The 22,956-nt window shown below is 42.3% G+C and overlaps 1 protein-coding gene across 2 annotated transcripts in view; it reads right to left on the bottom strand.

Annotated features, from left to right (window-relative positions):
* Positions 1 to 22,956, bottom strand: part of EFL1 (elongation factor like GTPase 1) — a 72,071-nt gene that overhangs the window by 38,448 nt on the left and 10,667 nt on the right. For both annotated transcript variants that reach the window (XM_053365552.1, XM_053365553.1), the window contains 10 exons: positions 22,207 to 22,344; positions 20,917 to 21,131; positions 16,263 to 16,386; positions 14,859 to 14,935; positions 14,445 to 14,581; positions 13,695 to 13,817; positions 13,281 to 13,380; positions 7,210 to 7,349; positions 6,585 to 6,763; positions 5,730 to 5,865 (listed from right to left, as the gene is read on the bottom strand). In XM_053365552.1, the coding sequence (XP_053221527.1) occupies positions 5,730 to 5,865; positions 6,585 to 6,763; positions 7,210 to 7,349; positions 13,281 to 13,380; positions 13,695 to 13,817; positions 14,445 to 14,581; positions 14,859 to 14,935; positions 16,263 to 16,386; positions 20,917 to 21,131; positions 22,207 to 22,344 (1,369 nt within the window). The remainder of the gene's footprint in view (positions 1 to 5,729; positions 5,866 to 6,584; positions 6,764 to 7,209; positions 7,350 to 13,280; positions 13,381 to 13,694; positions 13,818 to 14,444; positions 14,582 to 14,858; positions 14,936 to 16,262; positions 16,387 to 20,916; positions 21,132 to 22,206; positions 22,345 to 22,956) is intronic.

Below are 22,956 nucleotides of genomic sequence, written 5' to 3'. Positions count from 1 at the left end.
GAATGCCTCCGTTGTCGTATGTTTTGGTTCTTGAACGCTGAAACCCAGAAGTAAATGCTTCCATTTTTGAACCTTTTTCGGAACCCGAATGTGACGCAGCTTCTGCTGAGTGCAAGAAGCTTTTGCAACCAATAGGAAGCCTCGGTTTTCTAACGTTTCAGAAGCTGAACGGGCTTCCAGAACGGATTTCGTTCAGTAACCGAGGTACCACTGTACATACATATATAAAATCTGTTTAAAACATACAAATAATTACAATACGAAACAGCCCAGCACAAGCCCTTTCATTAAAAGCAGTTGGTTCCCAAAAGCCAGCTGGAACAAGAAGGTATTCACCTGCTGCTGGAGGGACAGCAAGGAGGGAGCCAGTCTAGCTTCTCTAGGGAGGGAGTTCCAGAGCCTGGGAGCAGCCACCGAGAAGGCCCTTTCCTGTGAGGGTGGTGGGACAGAGAGAAGGGCTTTCCCCTGAAGATCTCACAACCAGGGCAGGTTCATACGAAGGAATCTGTTGTGAACTGCCCTGGGATCGTAGGATGAAGGGCGGTATACAAAGTACAGTGGTACCTTGCGTTAAGAACTTAATTCGTTCTGGAGGTCCGTTCTTAACCTGAAACTGTTATTAACCTGAGGTACCACTTTAGTTAATGGGGCCTCCTGCTGCCGCTGCGCCGCCGGAACATGATTTCTGTTCTCATCCTGAAACAAAGTTCTTAACTCGAGGTACTATTTCTGGGTTAGCAGAGTCTGTAACCTGAAGCGTCTGTAACCTGAAGCATCTGTAACCCGAGGTACCACTGCAAATACATTTTTAAAAAGGTCTCTCGGATAGCTTGGACCTAAGCCACGCAGGGCTTCCTAGGTCATAACCAGCACTTTCAATTGTGCGCGGAAACAGAGTAGTAGCCATTGGAGTTGTTGCAGCAAGGGAGTGGTATGCTCCCCATAACCAGCCCCAGCCAACAATCTGGCTGCAGCTCCTTGAGCCAGTTGAAGTTTCTGAGCACCTTTCAAAGCCATCCCCACATAGAGCGTGTGGCAGTAGTTCAACTGGGATGCAACTAAGGCATGTGTCACTGTGGTCAAATCAGAAATCTCAAGGAACAGGTGTAGCTGGTGCACTAGCTTCAACTGTGCAAATGCAATTCTGGCCACCGCAGAAACCTGGGCATCTATGGTCAGGCTTGAGTCCAGAAGCATGCCCAAACTCAAGTTATGTATGCCTCTCTTTATGTAAATGACCGGGAGTTGTTTCTACTCCTGGAAATATAGACTTTTCTAAAATAAATAACCCCAAAATATGTACCAGATAGAGCCACACTAGTTTCAGGGATAAGACTCTCTTTGGCAATAACCCACATCAAAGCACATCAACAACGTTCTGACCCGTAAAACGGTTTTTAAAATATAAAATTTCTCCAAGAGTGGCAGATCTCTAAAAAGAGTGTAACCAGAATATGCTGCAAATCACGACGACACAGTTTCCCACTGATATGGAGCAGAATTTACAATTTTGCAGTTTACAGAGAATGTGACAAGATAGACCCTGATAAAGGAGGCAGACATTTTTGGCCAAATCACCGCAATAGTTTTATGTTCCAAAAACATTCCTATGCCGTATCTTGATGAAAGCATCGTGCCAATTTTTGCTGGATTATGCTAAAACGGTATGATTTATTCCAATTGCAACATTGGGAGGAAAAAGTTCGAGGACATTAGTGTTTTGGCAATGGCTGGTGGGAAAGGGCAAAGGAGGAGGCAAGTAATGGAGCAGGGATGCGGCAGAGCAGGGGTAGCAGAGCTGTACAAGGCAGATATGTATGTGAAAAATGAATATATATGGAGCCATCCCTCATTAATGGAAGCTCTAAGGAACACTTCAATGGGCATCTGCACATTTTCAAGCTTTTTTTCCATGAGTATAAAGTCTAGCATTTTGTGTTTTAAATAGATAAAGTCAGTTCCCAAGGTTGTCACACCCTACTGCAGCCCTTGCCAACAACCTGGGGCCCTACAGATTCTGTGCACTGAATTCTCATCAGCCCTAGACATCATCGCTGCACTGCTGGCTGGGACTAATGGGAGCTGTAATTGACCAAATCTGAAGGGCGCCAGGTTGGCAAAAGATGCTGTATACGGTTGACTGTGAAATCTGTGTATAAGAAAAAGAGAATATCGTTTGGCAGACGAAGGAAGGAGATGCAGGCTTTCTATACAAAAACACCACTTAAAGGTTACAACATACCTTATGAGAAAGAAATTAAAATTCGAAACTGCTTTGGATCCCTTATAACCCATAGAATACAAAACCCAAATAATATTAAAACACAATGAAAAACAAATGTTTCTATTCAAAATCTGATACCAGATCAGCAGTAAGCTTCCCAAAGTTCATTGGTTGGCTTTTAATTCCGCTTGGGGAAAAAAATTCACCACTTACAGATGGTTTACATTTAGAAGACTATTTAATATACACATGCACCTCGGGCAAAGATGTTTGGCATCTTTCCCTGAACCAAATTGCCAACTGCATGGCATTTGTTTGTTCCAATGGCCTGGTTTCTTTCTTTGTTTCTTTTTTTAAGGCATTAAATTGTGTTAAACGCTGAACCTATCAAACCACAGAGCCTTGGAGCTGGTTCACAAAATTTAAAAATACAAGCATCAGGTGTGGCGCCCAAAGCCATCTACAGTTACTTTTGCACTTAGGTGGGGATTGTGATGTGTGAATTAGCCCATCCACAACTGTGGCTGCTGCAAATCAGCAACAATTTTTGCACAAAAGAGCCAGCCCTAGGAATTGCTTCTACACAACCACATTTAAATGTTTTCTTCACCTCTCTGGGCATGTTTGTGCACAGTGCTAAAGCATGGCTTAGCTCACAAGACCATGCAAAGAACTGGGTTCGCACGTTGCCCTCCACTGCCTGCCCAAGAAGAAGTCTGCTGAGTTTAGTTTTGCTTTCAAAGAATCTCAGCTTAGTACAAATAAGGTCCCCTGCCTCTTACCACCATAGCAACTTCCGCTTTACTTGAAGCTTGTGGCAAATTTATCAGAACAAAAGATGCAGAATAAAATCCCCTGACAATTACTGAAAATTATTTACCGATATTTAAAATGCTAGCTGATGTATAAAAATTACATTTGTTGGGGCATTACTGAATGAAGTGTTAGCTGTAGGCATGATATTTTGCAGGAGTGTATTTTTAAAAACTCTTCCTATCCAATGAAAAACACTGCGTCTTTGTAGCTGAAACGGGCACCTTTCAAGTCTAGTCTAGAGATGTGGAAGATTGAGATGTTAGAACTTTGAACTATAACACCGACAACTGCAGATAGGAGATACCATTTTAAAAATACCTCCTCTCCCCTATGCAAAACACACAAAATTTAACCCACCCTCTTCTCCCCCGATGCTTTTTACATAGGGAAGCATTCAAAAAATGTGATTTCCCACCTGCAATATGAAGTAGTACAGTGTGCTGTGTTGAACAATTTCAGACATTGATCACAACAGGACTCAGAACAGATACAGGCTTCAAGTACCCTAGGCCCCTAAGCAACCTTCTAGTGTGTGTGTGTGTGTGTGTGTGTGTGTGTGTGTGTGAATCAAATTCATCTTACCACAAAGCTCTCAATAAAAATCATACCAACCGTAAGATAAATCGGGGGTTAATTACACCTAAGCCAGTGATGTTTATATTCAGATGATGTATATTTTTGAGAGCTTCCATGGTGTGGTGCTAGCAACCTCTTTTAAAGCAACTAAACCTGCAGTCCTACACACACTCACTGGGAGCAAGTCCAATTGCATTCAGTACGGCAAGGTAAACATGTGCAGGCATGCAATGTAAAATTAAGGGTCAGCCTTTAAAAACTTGGCATTTTGGAGAATCAAGTATGAAGAATCTGTCATTTATCAGGTTTTACAAAACTAAGTTACAGATCTAAGCCATCATGGAAACTAAACATACAAGAAATCAGGACACAGGAAATTTATTTAAAAAGGCAAGAAAAGTTATCCCAAAATGCTTAATCAAAACCAGTTTTGATAAAACAGAGCTCTGCCGATATTTGTCATTTTACCAACGTTGATGAAAAGAAATGAATATCACATGGCTTCTGAGGCAGCATTTTAAAATCAAATGAGTTAGGGAAAGACATCTGGAAGGGATTTTAAGTTTCCATGGTAAACAAAGATTTGGAGGGGAAATTTAGTTTCCCACATCTTTTAGGAGATAAATATCTATTTCTGGAAATATGTAATATTAATGTTGGTCACAAAAAACACAGCATATTTTAAATATGTTAAGAACTGATATCTACTTGAATGTCACCACCAGTGCATGTGCTAAAATCTAACCAAATTTAGAAAACTCTCCAATTCCTCTGTGGTTAATGACTATACAGAACTTCTCAGGCACTGGGTGTTGTTCATGGTGCAAAAATGAAAACACACACATCACAGGATACTGAAGAGTCAAATAGATGAGCAATTGACAAAGTTACCAAGACAAAACTATTATTCCCTCTTTATGCATACGAATGATAGAAAATCATTCCTATCCACTTTTCTGAGTTCAAAGGTTCAGAAGAATAGGTCTGGGTGTATTCTTGCTTTAAGAAAGAGACTAAGGAGAACAGCCTTATATGGTTGCCTTATATGGAGCCAAACAACTGGTCCATCTAATTCAGCACTGTCATTTCTGGCTAGCATTGGTTCTCCTCAAGAGTCCCAGCCCAGCTGCTAAAGATCCTTTTAAATGGACAGGTGCTGAACATGGGGTTTCCTGCATGCCTTGCTCAGTGGTAAAGCACAGATTTGCAAGGCAAAGATCCCACATCCAATAACTGATGGCAGTCGGTGAAACAGAATAAGAGTTACCCAAGAATATGTTGTTGGACACCAACATGACCAACAGTCAAGGATGATGAGAGCTTAAGTATCTGGAGGGCAGCAGCTTAGAGAAAGCTGGGCTGGATGATCCAATGGTGTGATCATGACAGGGGCAAGAAATGCAGCATCATACGATCCGATGACCCATGGAGTCGCTTCTCATTCTATTCCAGATTACTGGTGTCCTTTGCTAATATTGGCATCAAACTGCTGGTTCTTACTTCATATTGTCATTTCCTTTATGTTATTTTTTTAACTAGATGGATTTTATTATTTTTGGGTCCCTGTAAACTATACTATGGGGAGCTGTTCTGGTAAAGGTAAAGGGACCCCTGACCAGGGTCCAGTCGTGGCCGACCCTGGGGTTGCGGCGCTCATCTCGCTTTATTGGCCGAGGGAGCCGGCATACAGCTTCCGGGTCATGTGGCCAGCATGACTAAGCCGCTTCTGGTGAACCAGAGTAGCACATGGAAACGCCGTTTACCTTCCTGCCGGAGCGGTACCTATTTATCTACTTGCAATTGACGTGCTTTCGAACTGCTAGGTGGGCAGGAGCTGGGACCGAACAACAGGAGCTCACCCCATCATGGGGATTCGAACTGCCGACCTTCTGATCGGCAAGCCCTAGGCTCTGTGGTTTAGACCACAGTGCCAGCCGCATCCCTAAAGGGGGGGGGTACAGGAATTTAATAAATAAATGTATTTTCAAATGCAGCCTTCAGAAATAAGGATGTTGCCCATCACTGGCGCAATGGCTAGCATGTTTCAAGAAATGCATCTTTTATATATGATAGCACAGGAAGACAAAATGAAAACAATTAAATGTATGCTCACCCAGCACGTTCCCTGAAGGCACCTCGTGTAGTTCCTCAAGTCCTCTCCCCATTAATAGGTAGAGATCTTCTAAAGTGCAGCAAGTCAAATGAGGCACTGAAGGCAGGTTATCAGCAGCAGAACATCCTACAGGAAGCTGTGGCCAAATTGAAATGTATGTAATTAAATTTTATAATGTATGTTCTTTAACTGCTTTATTTGATTTATATCTTGATTAGCTAGGACTGACTCGTCTTCCAACTTTGAATTTCAGCAATAATTCTTATGTGTATTTTATTATATGTACACCACTTGGAGATTTTTACTATTAAGTGTATACAAATCCCACATAAATAAGGAAATAAACATGGGGAAGGGGAGAGAAAAGAGCCACTCAGTAATGGATACTGTTCTAGAAAAAAAGTTCTCGACACATTTTTCTGAAAAAAACAAAAAGGCAACATTAAGAATAAACAAGAGCACTTTCTTCCTTTACATTCTAAGCTGCAAGAGAAAGCTTGATTACAAGGTTCTCAGAAGTAAAGAAAATGGAATACCACAAATCTCCCAATTATTATTATTTCCCCGAACAGGCAATGCCAAGCTAAATTATAGGAAACTTTCCTGCTAATGCCCAAGACAAAAGGAGAGTGTGGCTGGTAAGGTTCATGTTTGCTCCAAACAGACCCAAACAAGAGCCAAATGAGGCAGAAGTTAGGATGCCACGCATGCAAAAAACCTTGAGTGTGATCAGCAGCTGAAGGCACCGGGCCAGATCTGTTTCCACCCACCAACCCACCTCCAAAAGTTGTCCATCTCTGGGTGGGGTAGGAGATTGAACTTTTCAAAAGCACACTTTGTGAGATAAGGGCTTACCTTGTGCAACGACTCAGCAGGATCATATTTTGGTCCAAGAATGAAGAGCTTTTGTCCCCTTCTCACAACTCCACTGAACACCCTTGCAAAAGCCACAAAGGCGTCCTTATTTTCGGCTTCCCGTTTTGCAGCAGCCAGGGTCATCGTCTCCATTCGACTTGTAGGTGGTTGATCATCGCCTAAGGAAGGGTTGAGGTGCAAACATTCACTTCTCTAGTTCTATTCCGCTTCATCTTGCACTCAAGACTGCTTACAGTAACCTGCAGCCGTTAATGCAACAAACCCAACTTATGCCAATATCCAATCAACTGGATAAAAATGCCAGCATATTTGAATCCAAATGCCTTTCCTCTGTTCAATCATCTAGTGAGCAGGGGGCAGGAGTGATATGGATCTTCTCTACCCAGCCCAGTGCCACTACTGGGGTGAAAATCCATGGGTGTTCTGTACTCTTCGCCCAAAATCAGCCTGGGAAGGCTAGAGGCAAAGGTTTGGTGGACTGATCTCGCCCATAGGCTGACCTGCCACGCTTTATTTAGAATGAGAAAATCAGCAGCACTTCATCACCGATCATGAATCAAACACATCCACCGAATCTTCTTCCCTGGCATATGTTTCATCTCACCTGTCTTTAGAACTTGGTCCGCTGTATTTCCTCCATTCGTCTCTTGTGCCAACTCCTGCTCCTGATTTGCTGCTAACTTCTCAGCATGTCGTCGCCTTACAAGATCACGCCTTTGGGCTATTTCATCTTGTGACAGAGGCCTATGTATCATTTGAAAGAACATTATTATTATTATTATTATTTGGAAAAGCTTTTCTGGACAGCAGATGCCACCTTTGCAGTTCTTAAGAACAGTTCAGAAAGTATCCTGACAGTCTTACAAGATAATATAAATCGGAGCAATCAAGGAAGACAATTGCCTCGGCTTATGCTGGTGGCATTTCAACAAATTCATCACATCCTCAATTGGAGGAGTATGGCATCTCATTAAAGTGAGCTTCACCGCCACCCAGTTGGGATTATATCTTATATCCTTAGCATAGTGACATCATCATGGAAGTTTTCCTGGCTGCTGTTGGGGTTTCTCTAGTGCAGCAGAAAAAAGGAAGTAGCCTTTCCATTTGCCACACATTAAAGGATGAGTAATTTAAAAAAAGGCAAGTCAGATATTCTGGCCAGCTGCTGGCAGGAAATTTAAGCAGTAGGAGGCTAAAAATCAACTACCTGGATATCATGCCAATGACAAGCTGTTATTATTATACAGCATCAGTCATTAGTTTAATTGCTTTATAAAAACTTATTGGAATTCTGAATTAAAAAAATGAAAGGGCATGCTTCAGTTTCAACTACAATTAGCCTGTGAAGAAAATAGCTTTTACTTATATAAGGGTAAAAATTAAAAGTGGCTCAGGGACACTTCCTTTTCAATTGTTTATAGCCACTGGACTATTCAAAGACTGACTCCAGTTTAAAATTGATTCCGCGTGTGTTGGTTGGATCCATGTGTAGATTTATCTTCCCTGCAAACAAAGGCTGCACTTCAAAGCAGCCGCAATAAATGGTTCCCTTCCTCTTCAGAGACCCCACTTTACTTTGTTAATTTCATAAGTAGGTGCTATCCACAAATACTGCCCTGCAGTTCTGACAGGATGTGCTGCTGAACATTGTCCTTGCCCCATAATAGACGGAGCTGCTCAGGGTCAACTTAAACCACCAATGAAGTACAATTCACAGCCAAGGGACTCGGCTGCACTACAATGCACAGAGCCCTTTGATGCAAATTCATGTCAGTATTTATTCAGAAGATCGCATAGAGATCTTTGGGAGCTATAAAAAAAATTACATTCATTTGATGACACAATTTGGAAAGTTGTTACTTGACACAGAGGCTGTGTAGCTTACAGATCACTTTAAAAAACATCCTTCGGGGAATAGGAGATTGTAAAAATAAGCGAGTTAAGGGATGAAACACACACACACACAAGCCTTTGAGTTGAAGACATGTAAATAAGCTGCTAGCTGAAAAACAAAAGGAAGCAAGAACATGCAGAACTGAATAGGCAAGCAACAATTTTGTGGCAAGTTCTGCTTGAAGAAGTAGGATTTAGGCAGACGAAGGAGAGAACGAGGGGGGGGGAACCTGTTGTGAAATCTTCAGAATAATTCTATTTACTTGTTTTTAGGATTTGTACCCAGCTCTCCAGCCAAACCTCCTCGAGTGGCTTACGAGATTGCTTTTTGTGTCACAATAAAGCCAGCCATAAAACACCACAAAGAAAAGAGCAGAGAACTATAAAAACCGTTTCCAGCAGCGCCTGTCAAGAAGCACATCTATTTGTCTCTGCTAGAGCAAAGGACCGTTTTAGGAGCCGTCTCTTGACTTTCCCTCCTTCAAACCAGGCAGGAGTGATGGGCATTGAGTGCCAAAAGTGTAATAGAGGGGTAGGGGGAGAAGGAGGGGGAGGGACAGTCAGACAGACAGACAGACACTACCACCATCCATGAAGACTATAGACCTATTATACTCGGGACAGTACGAACTACCCCCTGCGATGCAGGAATCTCAACTAAAGCATCCACGACATAAGAGATTTTAAAGCACAGTTTGGAAGCCCATCTGCCATGGACTAGAGACCCTCGGGGTCCCTTCCAACTCTATGATTCTTAAGCACTCTCACTGTTGAGAGGTAGTGCGCCACTGTCTCCATAGAGCAACAGTAACAGGAGACGGCTTAGTGCTTTCATGCCCCGCTTGTGAGCTTCCACAGGGCATATGGTCGGCTGCTGCGGGGAAGATGGAGTCTGGGCCAGATGGACCTTTAGTCTGATCCAGCTGCCTGCTCTTAAAAAAAGCAGGTCCTAACAACTAAAAGCTTATGATCTTATTGTAGACAGTAAGGAAGACGGTGGGGGGGGTGAGTGGAAGGGGAGGGAAATACAAAGGGCACCAGAGGACAGGTATGCAGAAATACAATTCAGAGGTTGAAGTGAAGGCTAAAGGGTTAAGCCAAAAGCTTCACTGAGGACGCATTCAAAGAAGTTCCTGGCATAAAAGGGGGGAAAGAGAGCATTTGAATTGCCCAAGCTCTTTGGAGTTGCAGGGAAAAGTTATCTATACAATATAGAGTACTGCCAGACAAAGCCAACTCAAAGCGCCTCTGCCTCCTGCATCCGTGTCTTAGCAAGCAGGTAGCTTTTAAAGACGGCCAAGAACAATGACCCCCTGATCATTAAAAAAAGCATTTAGTGCCAACTATGAGCATGATCCTGCCAAAGGTAAGCACTTGGAATCCCACTAATTTCAACTGATGAGAGAATTAGACACGTGCTTAAGTCACCCAATGAAATCAAGCAGATGGGATAGGGGAAGAAACTTGGGAGGTGTGGGGAGGGAATCAAGCTGTTATTAAAATAAAACCAATTTAGGCAGCTGTAGCTGGTTTAAAAAAATGTGACTTGATACACAGTGCAAAAAAGGGAAAAGAATCACAGTATACATATAAACTAAGATTAAAAATACCATATGAAGTATACTTCTAAAAACTTTCTTTTTACTACCTGGATTGTTAACAGTTCACAGGATGTAACACTCCAGCTACTCTCTGTAAGAGACATCTGTGAAAAGCCCTCCACATTTAAGGATGTAAATCCCACTTAACTCAAGGGTGGCTAATCTGTGGCCCTCTGGATGCTATAGGACTACAACTCCCATCACTCTGACCATCTGCCATGCTGGCTTGGGCTGATGGAAGCTGGAGTCCAACAATGTCTGGAGGTCCACAGGCTCCCTACCCCTGCTTCAGGATGCCAAGTGACACTCGTCACGGCTATCTACTAAAGTGATCTACCTAATGAATCTTCCAGGTGCCAGGCACATCAGTTTGGGCCTGAAAGTGAAGGAAGGAACCTTCCAGAATATATTATGTGAGTGAATATGGGGTTCTTAGTTTAACACCAATGAAAGCTCACCAAGTCATAACTTAAGACTTGCATACCAGCTATCTCTCTATATTCTCTGTCCACATAGAATCATAGCATTGTAAAATGCTGAAGAGGTAGCATTGCAATAGGCACATACCGCCACATTTGGTGGGAACGCCCCAAAGTGGAATCCTTCTGGATATTAGTGCTGCAGGACATTCCCAAAATAAAAAAAAACAGGTAACAGAAGCAACTCCACAACTTGCCCTATTTAATATCTTCCAGGACAACAACACACACTACAAGGAACTCATAAGTCACTTACTTTCAACAGCTAGAAATATCATTAACTAGACAGTGGAAGGACCTATCAGGAATGAACATAGACTACAGGTACCAAAATGTATGGGAAACCGCCATATAGTCATACCTCGGGTTGAAGTAGCTTCGGGATGAGTATTTTCGGGTTGCGCTCTGCGGCAACCCAGAAGTAACGGAGCACGTTACTTCTGGGTTTTGCCGCTCACGCATATGCAGACGCTCAAAATGACCTCACGCACATGCGCGGAAGCGGCAAATCGCGACCTGCAGATGCGGGTTGCATTCGCTTCAGATACGAATCGGGCTCCGGAATGGATCCCGTTCGCATCGAGAGGTACCACTGTACTAGAAGAGTTAATCAACAAACTCAAACCAGCACGGGGACAAGCTACGGAGGATGCCTTCACCTCAGTGCGGTTCCCTTTTATTACATACACAGCGCAACAGGACAATGACCTGTCCCCTTTAGGAACATACAAATCAATATAGCTAACCTGACCCAACAACCTAGCCCGTCTCCCTCACACAAATAAGCCACACCACAATCAACTAAACACAACCAACCAAGCTCGGGAACCCCTAACCTCTCGCAATATCAATAAAAATAATTAAATAAACAAATAAAAGACCTACCCATGTAATGCTGACACAACTCGCCCACACTAAGAATAGACAATAGATTGAAAGAATAGTATCCCCATCCCACTCCCCTCTCCCCTTTGCCCCAACTCAAGATGTCTATGGCAAAAATGTCTCTCACCAAACGCAAATGAACTGTGAAAAAGACTATGAACTAAAAGTGGAGACAATAGATGCATTTATCCATTTGCCTTTTAACATAAAAAACCCATTTAAAAAAATAATCATAGAATTGTAGAATTGAAAGGGACCCTGAGGATCATCTAGTCCAACCCCCTGCAATGCAGGAATATGCATTTGTCCCATACGGGGATCAAACCTGCAACCTTGGCGTTATCAGCATCACGCTCTAACCAACTGAGCTATCCAGGCTCACATACCAGTTGCAATCAAGTTTTGTGCCCTGTGCCTTCACTGTGGCATTTTAGAAGGGTGACAACAAGAAACAGGGTTATTACTCCAGTGGCTCCCAAGCCTTTGGAACAAAGCTCTTTAATAACATGAGGAGTCCATCTCTGTCAATTATCTGTATCTGCTGCAAAGAACTTTTATTTCAGCAGGCGTTGGGTTGAAAATATTTGAACATACACAGAGAGACAGTACATTCAAACATACACATGAAATGATCCTGTGTCTCGACAACACTTCATCTTCCACAGAAAGAATTAAAACTACATAAACACAGAACAATCAAGGCATTTAAAATACTTTTTAGTGCTGTAATCCACCCCACTGCTTGCTACCTCATGATCATGAACCCAGGAAGACTCAACCTAATTTCACTCTTATTCATAAACTCCTGTTGCCAATTTGCAGAAGTAGAAGCAAAATCTATGCCTGTCACTATAAAAATTGAAGTCCACTTACAGACAGCTGAATACCACCATCTAGTGGTCTAAATACCCAGTGCTGCTTCAAGCCAAAAAAATTTGTGTGTCTTAAATTAGGGTGCAAAATAATAATAATACTCAAGCCCATAGGAGTTCCTAATACTGACCACGGTACAGTTCAGTCACTTTCAGAGCCCCAATGGCACAAGTAGCAATCTGGAGTGCTCACTGGTTGAATGGTCCAAGCTTATCTAACCAATGTTTACAGCAAGCCGTTTTTGGAAGATGAGGCAGGCAGAGACATCAAGTTGTGGCCTTTTTACTGTAGGTACAAAGCCTCCCTCCCATCCCTCCTTCCTTTGCAGTTTTTCCACTGTCATCACTTCTTTACCCAACTGAGTTCAAGAGGCTCCTCCTGTGCAGAAAGCAACAATTACACTGGGAAATCCTGCATTCACATCCTATTTAGTGATTGCAAGAGGAGATTCTGTATTTACTTGCATGCAGGATGTTTTATCGCAATCATTGCTTTCTATATAGGAGAAGTATGAAGGTGAAGGAGTAAAAGAGAGGAACAACCTCTGAAGTTTACATGGAAACAGAAAGTGGTCAAAAAGCTTACAAAAGCACCTGGAAGAATCCATAACTTCTCCACATAAAACAAAAACAAATTAAAATTAACTTGTATCATTTGAGCAAGATATAGAGATACCAATTTAAGTTTGTAATTCACTTAGATACAATGTCCATATGTTGACCATAACTGTTAACTCTTTGACAAATCATTTATTCTTTAAACCACAAATAAAACATTGAACAAGTCTGCATTTACCAATGCTTTCTTGAGAACAGCTGATTTAGTTTCAGATAAGGGCAAATAATTTTACCAGGCGCAGATCAGAAGCAATCTAGACTTGTATACTGTGAATTAGCGTCTAATGCCATTGAGCAGGAGGAGTTCAAATGGCATCATTTTCTCACCTTGGCTTGTTCTGTGGCAATGTCTTAGCATCCACTGCAAACATTTTGGAAACAAAGACAATGACTGGGGCAGTTTCTTCACTGCTGCATTTCATAAACGCTAAGCAAACATAAAACGAGAGAGTTACATGTTTTCCCATGGTCTGATGAGAAAGTCTCTGGCTTTATATTTTATTTGTTAAATAACAAATTAGTGAGTGACTCAAGGAGGGAAAATTGTATGAGATTTCAGCCTGTGCTTCTGAGCCAACTTGCAGCATGGATGCAGAAAGCTGAATTCTGCCCAGATTGAAAACCAAAACATCTTTTAGGACATTTCGTTTTTCAATTAGGAGACACCAGGGTTTATGGACTTTTAAAAAATGAGACTCATCTGAACAGGACTTAAGCCGCAATTTGCCAAAATTTACTTACCGTCTTTCAGGTCTTGAGTTTCTTGCGGTAGAGAATCAAATGTTTTAGCTCCAACGCACAACAGTTTTTCCACTCTCTCAGCTGTGATATCAAGAGGACTAGGGAGTTTATTACAGACCATGGCTTAAAGCACGGTGCTAAGGATATACATGCTTAGAAGGGAGGATACAGACAGGAGGCTGTGCAGAAACTATAGGCTAGTATCCAGTAATATCAAAAGACAGACCTTGGACAGGGATTTGCCCAAAGCCAAGACTTGCCTGATGACGCAAATATGAAACGTATCTAAAGCGTTCGAGGGGATGGAACCTTGGAGGCACTAGGAAGCATGGGAAGTAGGAACAGAAGAGCAACTCAAGTCTCTCTGGCAGCTCTTGGGCGCTCTTGACTGTAAGCTTAACTCCCTCCACACTGCAAATTGACTATGAGATGACTGAAGCAGGCAGGAAGCTACTGGGGCTGATGGAGAATACTAGGGGATGGGCTGTAACTCATAGCCTCTGCTTTGCATACAGAAGGTTCCCAGTCACCCCCCAACATCTCCAGGTAGGGTTGGCAATGTCCCCTGTCTGAAACCCAGTCAACATAAGCAATTCTGAGCTAGATGTCTCAGTATAAGGAACACAGGACGTTGCCTGTATTCAATTCTCCAAACCCCACCTCCTTCACACAAACTGGTGGACTAAACTCTAGTGCATGAGACAGTATAAGCTTTTAGTAAATGGTAAAAAGCTATTTCCTTAAGGATACAGAGAACGGCCTCTGATATTGGGAGCCACTGGCTGCAAATGGCATTAAGCTGAACCTTCGGATCTGTGTGGCGCATTTCACGGGCACCAATTTTCAATCCCTGGGAGGAGACGATTTTATCAATTTTCTCCTTGTCTCTACAAAGAAAGCATACACCATGCAATTACAGCACTACATCTGATCATCTTAAAAACAAAAACCACAAAGAAGGCCTTTGGGCAAACCAGCCTGTTTCGGTTGTCACGTAGAAGCTCACCTTCCTTCACTTAGAAATGACCCGATAATGCAGTTGAGCAACAACGGCATTTAGCATAAACAACAAATCCCCTGCCTGTTGTGAAAAGTGAAAATCTGAATTGGCGTTCCCCACGTCTGCCATCAAGAAAATGAGACTCGGGGATGCTTTTTGTTTACCTGTTTGTAACTGCTTCATAGAGGCTCCATATGTTTTCCAGCACCAGATGCACAAACAAAGGCTTCTTTCCTTTCAACTGGAAGAAAGCGGTAAGACAAACTTAGGATGCCCTTTATAACACAGAGGGGAGTTCAATTCAGACAATTACAGGGGTAACACCCACATAGGTTGAGGATTCACTATAAGGTCTAACTAACAGACATTTGTCTTCTGGCTCAGAGCCACTCCCTTTGTTACTTTAACAACCCATATTTAGCAGGGGTTACCAGGCTGGCCTGGGTATTCCAGCAATGGAATCCATGTTGGACCCAGGAATTAGAAGGGGGACTCAACCGTATAGCTTACCCCCTGCCAAAAAAAGACCCCTCATAGCAGTATCATGCTTGCAATATTGCAATGTTTTTTGGATGTTGCTTCTCCAGCCTATCATCTACCGCAGTTCAGTTGCAACAAGAGCAATCTACCAATCTGTTCTTTCATCCCTGAACTGAAAAATACTCAAGTACAGCACCATGCAAGGATTTGCACCCACGTCTCTGTCCAATCATTTGTCAGCTGTGATCATCCCAATCACCTATTGCAGTGGTAACTACACCTGCCACTGCCCTGAGTGCATGTGCAAGGCATTGCATCAAACCGTTCCCGAATGGCTTGTTCATCCAAGAAACACATTTTGCACCTTCCACACACAGATTATGTGATCACAGTGAACTGGACTGAATCTTAAAAAGGTAAAGGTAAAGGTACCCCTGACCGTTAGGTCCAGTCACGGACGACTCTGGGATTGCACACTCATCTCGCTTTACAGGCCGAAGGAGCCGGCGTTTGTCCACAGACAGCTTCCGGGTCATGTGGCAAGCATGACTAAGCCACTTCTGGCGAACCAGAACAGCTCACAGAAACGCCGTTTACCTTCCCGCCACAGCGGTACCTATTTATCTACTTGCACTGGTGTGCTTTCGAACTACTAGGTGGGCAGGAGCTGGGACCAAACAATGAGAGCTCACCCCGTTGTGGGGATCCGAACCAACAACCTTCTGATCGGCAAGCCCTAGGCTCTGTGGTTTAGACCACAGCACCACCCACGTCCCTACGGATTGAATCTTAGGTTTGCATAAATAAGATGTAAGCATTGGTAACAGAATCTAAGGTCTAGTCTACAGATGCTGTAGAATGAAGTGGCAGAGATCTGAGGTTGTAAATGTACATTGGTGAGGTATAGCGAGAATCATCATAGCAGCTGCAATATACTACATATTTGCTTGACCGGGGTGGTCAAGATTAAAAACAAAATTGTTCAGATCCCAGGAAAGTGGCAATACTGCATACTCGGTTGCTGGCAAGTAACTTTTCTCGTAGGGAAAAAAGAAAATTAAGAGCAAGTTATACACCAGTGAACTCACCTGGTCAGTTTTCATGATCTTCTTAGCTTTTGTATTTAGATAATAATCTCCCCACAGGGTTTTCAGCAGTACTGAAGCTTTGATTCCAATCTTCTGGCTATACAGCTTGGCAAAATGCTCGATGCTGGGTAATAAGCAAAAATAATTTGTTACCCAAACGTATCAAAACTAAAACGCTTTTCAAAAGAAGGCATCTGCTTCAAGCTACATAGCAATCATTTTGCATATTTGACAAGCGTAGCTGTATTCTGTCTGCAGACCAGATGCTCACATAGCATCCTTGCAGTGACAGTGAGAACAATTGGTATGTTGGCATGTTTTAAGTCAAATGTCTCAGAACACTCTAGTGAAAGAACAAACACCAGCAGGCATGCCTCAAGTTCCTGACCCCACTGTAGGCAGAGGAATTCATACATGAATGGTCATCACTTGATGACAGAAGTCATCATCATGACTTGCTTATATGAATGAGCCACCACATAAATTAGGGTTGCCATATTTCAAAAAATGAAATTCCGGACACAATAGTTGTTGAGTTTTTTTGAGCAAAGGTGTTGAGCTTTGCAAAATCTCGGAAGAAAAAGTGATATTTTTTTTGAGCAATTTATAATGAAATTCACCAAAATCAACACTTCCGACATGGGTTGCCACATGTTCTGATTTCCCCAGACATTCAAACGATTTCCACCCAGGTGCTGTTTACGAGGACCAAATACCAACTATGTCCAGAAAATTCCGGACTTATGGCAACCCTAACATAATACTGCACCAGATGACAAATCAGACTGAACACTTTTTGTGACCTTTTATCTCAACATATAAATGAAATCAAAACAAGAAAGCGGCAATTCTATACCCAGTAAAGAAGGATTGAGCTCTGTTGAACTCAATGGGGTCTGCTTCTTAACAGACATAGACAGGTATTGATACAGTTGAACCCTAAAATAAGGCAAACACACAGATGAAGGCATTTTCAACAGTGGAATCCACTATTACACAATGTGATTCCACTGGGACATCAGAAAAGCCCCACCCCTTGCAGATTTTAAACTGGCTTTAAAGGTCTACCGCTTTACTACACTTTTAACTAACTAACATAAGAGTGTAGTATTTTGGCCATATTTTGATCATTTTATAGTGCGTTCCTTTTAGCTACCAGTTGTTGGGTACTGTTTTAGAAATTTTATGTTGTTTTATAAGATTTTAAATTGCATTCTACTGTATGTTCGACATGTAGCTTGGGAAGAATGTTTTCTTGAAAAGCAGTGCAACAATTAGGTTTTTTAAAAAGAGTATCAGCACAATAGTATGCCATCAGCTATGCTTTGTCAAAACTCTTATTCTAGAAAGCTACAAATAAACTCCAGCTATTTGTAAATGAGTTCCTAATTTGCCTTCCATTTCCAAATCAAAATTAAATGAGTAATTTTACCATCAGCATTTATGCCAACCTCTTAACCAAATCAACTCTGAACAAAGCATCAGCATTCAATTTTGATGCCATTTCTGTTCGGACTATTAAGTTGATCACTAAGTTTTTCTTTTATTTTTCCGGATTTGTATAGGGTTTACTCCGTAGCTTTTTCTTCTCCCAAAGATAGCCCGCAAGAAGAAGAAGAAGAAGAGTTTGGATTTGATATCCCACTTTATCACTACCCAAAGGAGTCTCAAAGCGGCTAACATTCTCCTTTCCCTTCCTCCCCCACAACAAACACTCTGTGAGGTGAGTGGGGCTGAGAGACTTCAAAGATGTGTGACTGGCCCAAGGTCACCCAGCAGCTGCATGTGGAGGAGAGGGAAGGGAACCCAGTTCCCCAGATTGCGAGTCCACTGCTCTTAACCACTACACCATGCTGGCAGCAGAGGTTTAGGACAAGAATTTTCTTCTCCTAGATGGGCTACCTTCCCAGGTTCACGAGCCCCACCTGCCCCTCGCTTCCTTCTACAGCACATGCAGAAACCACCTTCTTGGCCCTCGGACCCACTATTGGTCTCATCCATTCAATCAACCCTGCTTGAATGGTATACAGTGGTACCTCTGGATGCGAACAGGATCTGTTCCGGAGCCCCGTTCGCACCCTGAAGTGAACGCAACCCGCGTCTGCGTGGGTCGCAGTTCGCCGCTTCCGCCCATGATGTCATTTTGAGCGTCTGCGCATGCGGTGAAACCCGGAAGTAACATGCTCCGTTACTTCCGGGTCGCCGCGGAGCATAACCTGAAGCACATTTAACCCGAGGTATGACTGTACACCTGCAAAACAAAAGCTTCTTTCATCCTCTCTTCCCCAACATGAAATAGCAAGAGAACTTGCGACAAGATTTCAATTTCTGGTCATCTACATCCCACTTCTGTGCATATAAGGAGGAACTGATTAACATTTAATGTTACAACTGCCTTGGCTGTAGCTATCCTGGTGCTACAAAGTCATTTCCTGAAGCAGAAACGTGTGAAGTGAAGATGAAGGCTATTAAACGCTCACCGTTGCACACAGGGAGCCTGACAGGCTACAGCTCAAACTGTGTTTTCAAGTCGTGATGTGCCTGCCCTTCCCGCTTTACATGTCTGCTGCGGGAAATGCTTCTGCAGCCCGAGCAGCGACAAACACAATTGCCGGGTAAACTAGGAAGCAGCTCAAAGATGCAGACAAATGGGAGGCAGTAAAGCCAGGGTTGCTGGCCTCACAGAGCCTGCGCAGAGTGCAAAATTAGACCCCTGTCAACCAGAGATGTATCATGGTAGGAATGGCAATAAAATCTGTCAAATTGCCTGTTTACTTTCCTGAAAAATATAGCTGAGTAGGAAGTTTGCATTTTGACATGGAAATAATCAGTTTTGCACTGGTCTGACCTGGACAGAAGGCCCAAATTTTCGTTCCTAGGTTTCTCGAATCCCAATATTTTCCCTTAAGTGTGACAATATTTGGGAATGCTTCAAAACATACCCAGTGCTTTTTGACAAAAACACGCCCAGCAAAAAAATGTTAACACTGATCAGTGTTTTATTTTGAAAACTTTGAGATGGTATTTTGGCTTCCTGTTAATTGTGTTGCTTTATATTTGACTTTCTTCAGAAATGTTTGATTCTGCATTGTTTTATTGAGGTTTAATATGCTGTAAACCGCTCTGAGATTTTTCTTAAAACTATAAAGCGGTATAGAAATAAAATAAAATAATAACAATAATAATAATCAGATTTAACAACATTAAAATGCCATGGACAGATGGTTCCTAAGCCTATTTATGTGTTCCCCCACCAGCATGCAATTGACTATTAGGAGGCTGAACAAGCATTTCAAGGGTGAATAGCAGATGACTTTTTTTGGTAGTTTTATTCTTTTTTTGGTCTAAGCTTTACACCTATTTGCAATTTTAAGCACCCAAGGTAGAAACAAGCAGCTCCACTGAAATACACATATGCTTCTGGCCACAACTCAAAATGCAGGTTTTAACTTTTAAGAACTCTTAAAGCAGTCTAGACAGAAGGCATCTGAAGGAATGCTTCCTCTTATGAATTCTGATCTGTTAGAAAGACCACATTGAAGTAGTTCTTGCAACGGAAGCAGAGTGGGAATCTTCAGTGCAACACTCTCTAGATGAAACCATCCACTCACCTGTGGATTTATTTATTTTTACTTTTGTTGTTGTTGTTGTTTAGTCGTTTAGTCGTGTCCGACTCTTCGTGACCCCATGGACCAGAGAACGCCAGGCACCTCTGTCCTCCACTGCCTCCCGCAGTTTGGTCAAACTCATGCTGGTAGCTTCGAGAACACTGTCCAACATCTCGTCCTCTGTTGTCCCCTTCTCCTTGTGCCCTTCATCTTTCCCAACATCAGGGTCTTTTCCAGGGAGTCTTCTCTTCTCATGAGGTGGCAAGAGTATTGGAGCCTCAGCTTCACAATCTGTCCTTCCAGTGAGCACTCAGGGCTGATTTCCTTCAGAATGGAGAGGTTTGATCTTCTTGCAGTCCATGGGACTCTCAAGAGTCTCCTCCAGCACCATAATTCAAAAGCATCAATTCTTCGGCGATCAGCCTTCTTTATGGTCCAGCTCTCACTTCCATACATCACTACTGGGAAAACCATAGCTTTAACTATACGAACCTTTGTTGGCAAGGTGATGTCTCTACTTCTCAAGATGCTGTCTAGGCCTGTCATTGCCCTTCTCCCAAGAAGCAGGCGTCTTTTAATTTCGTGACTGCTGTCACCATCTGCAGTGATTATGGAGCCCAAGAAAGTAAAATCTCTCACTGCCTCCATTTCTTCCCCTTCTATTTGCCAGGAGGTGATGGGACCAGTGGCCATGATCTTCGTTTTTTTTGATGTTGAGCTTCAGACCATATTTTGCGCTCTCCTCTTTCACCCTCATTAAAAGGTTCTTTAATTCCTCCTCACTTTCTGCCATCAAGGTTGTGTCATCTGCATATCTGAGGTTGTTGATATTTCTTCCGCAATCTTAATTCCGGCTAGGGATTCATCCAGCCCAGCCTTTCGCATGATGAATTTTTACTACTATCTATTAAATGATTAAGCTCTGAAAACTCCCCCCCCAATTTAGTCTGCGCTGCAGTAAGATGTATACAAAGACAAAACTGAAAACTTCATCCACCCTAATGAAAATATATGATCAAATTACTAACAAGCATCTATAAACTCACCCAAATCCCCAGCCGTCAATTGCGCTAGCAAATACCACGTTCCCCTGATCGGGTGAAAAGTAAAGATTGGAATCATCAGAAAATTCCAAGCCTGCACTCCAGTCATAAACTTGGTCACCATGTGAAGAATCAGAAGTCAACTGAGTTTCCATTTCTTTCTCCGCCCTTTCTTCAAGAACTTTCGATGTGAAGAGTGTTGCAGTGATTGCATTCACCTAGAGAGACATTCCAGTTTATTTTCATAATATCCTACCTTCCTGCCCCTAAAGAGGATTTAAAGGCAGCTTACAAGCAGAATTCCTAAAACAAATGTTTATGGCCACCAAAATACCAGAAATACAATAATTATTAAAAACCATTTCAGACAGCAGTTACACTATCAAAATTAAAAGAAAAAAATTTATGGGTGGGGTATAAATAAATATAAAATAAAATTATTATTATTATTATTATTATTATTATTATTATTATTATTATTATTTCAGGCAATCATCCCAGAGGTTCTCAGGAACCTGAGCTGCTTTTGCCATTTTACTAAAATCATGAATAAGCTGGTCCTCTGAGCAGTCTCAGAGCTATATATTCCTTCAGAAGATCCTATTCCTCATACTTCAGTGTTTTAGCAGGGTACTCAAGAACAGAGCCTCATCTAATGGCCCAGAGCACATGGGAAATAGCAGGTAGGAGAAGATAATCCATAAGAGCCAAGCTGCACATTACAGCTAAGGTATTTTTAACCAACAAGGAAGAGCGTTGTCTCTTTCTTTAGCAAAGGAGTGAATTTCAGTGGAAAGTGGTACAAGGAGTAAAATTACCATGGGTCCAATCTAGAGAGAGAAAGCAAACTGAGATATGGCCCTTAAGGAACCAGATGTAGCTAGCTCTAAGGACACTAGTTAAAAACTACTTACATAATGCCTAAGGTATTCTCGTTCCAGACTATTTCAGCTGATTAATTTGACCAGAATGCTAACAATAAGCCAGTGGAACTGCTTCAGGTTTGTTGGAATATGTTGTCTGTGACGGACACCATTTAATAACTAGGCAGCTGCATTTTTGAACTTCTGAAGTTTTTGAAAATACTGTCCTTCAGAGCATATTGCAGTAATCCAGCCTTCCCCCATCCTTGTACCCTCTAGAGGCTTTGGCTGGTGCTGCTGACAGTTGTGGTCCATCTGAAGTTTGGGGAAGGCTGAAGTAGTCCAACAATGCCTATAGTTTACTTGCTGTCCTTTTCCTTCTACAACTATTGCTGAATACAAATAATCAAGCTATTTAGAACTCTCATACCTGTTCCAAGATATTCTTAAGGTGAGAATATGCTTCCTGAGGGGTAAACTTGAGCTCCATTATGAGACGGTCTATTTTATTAATCACCAGAACTGGACGAATATTTTCTAGCCAAGCCTGCCGCAAAACTGCATGAGTCTAGAGCAAAGGAAAACAAGTATATTGACACCGTGCCATAAAACAGCTGAGGAAAGTATGAGCGACTGCATAACTCTGACCTGGTAACTGACCCTTGGTTAGGAATCTGGGTTGTATGAACCTTTCTTCCAAGCCTGCATTCTTCATGTAAACTCCTGGCTTCCTCCCCCATACTGCTTCAGCATTATGCACAAGGATCGCCAACAGTGGTTAGAATTAAACCAAGTTTGGTTCATTTTGCAAATCCTGACTGAAGTAAAGAGTCTGACCATTTTCCTCTTGGAAGTTACATTGATACAGACATCTGTATGTCAATTTCTATCAGTACACTAATATTACATGGCCAACAAAAATATATTCTTGGGTTCACCTCCGTCTCCTTTGCCACATATTCTGAACTCCATTTCAAATTACCAATGCATTCTAAATATTAGCTGATGATTCATGTACTAGTCGAACGGTGGTACAGTGGTACCTCTAGATGCAAACAGGATCCGTTCCGGAGCCCCGTTCGCATCTAGAAGCAAACGTAAATAGTGATGGCACATCTGCGCACCACTTTTCACCGCTTCTGCGCATGCGTGACGTCATTTAGAGCATCTGCGCATGCGT

Source organism: Podarcis raffonei, chromosome 14 (genome assembly GCF_027172205.1).
Source record: "Podarcis raffonei isolate rPodRaf1 chromosome 14, rPodRaf1.pri, whole genome shotgun sequence".
Classification (NCBI taxonomy): domain Eukaryota; kingdom Metazoa; phylum Chordata; class Lepidosauria; order Squamata; family Lacertidae; genus Podarcis; species Podarcis raffonei.
Note: the sequence above shows the minus strand (reverse complement) of the source record. Positions and strands in the feature narration are given on the sequence as shown.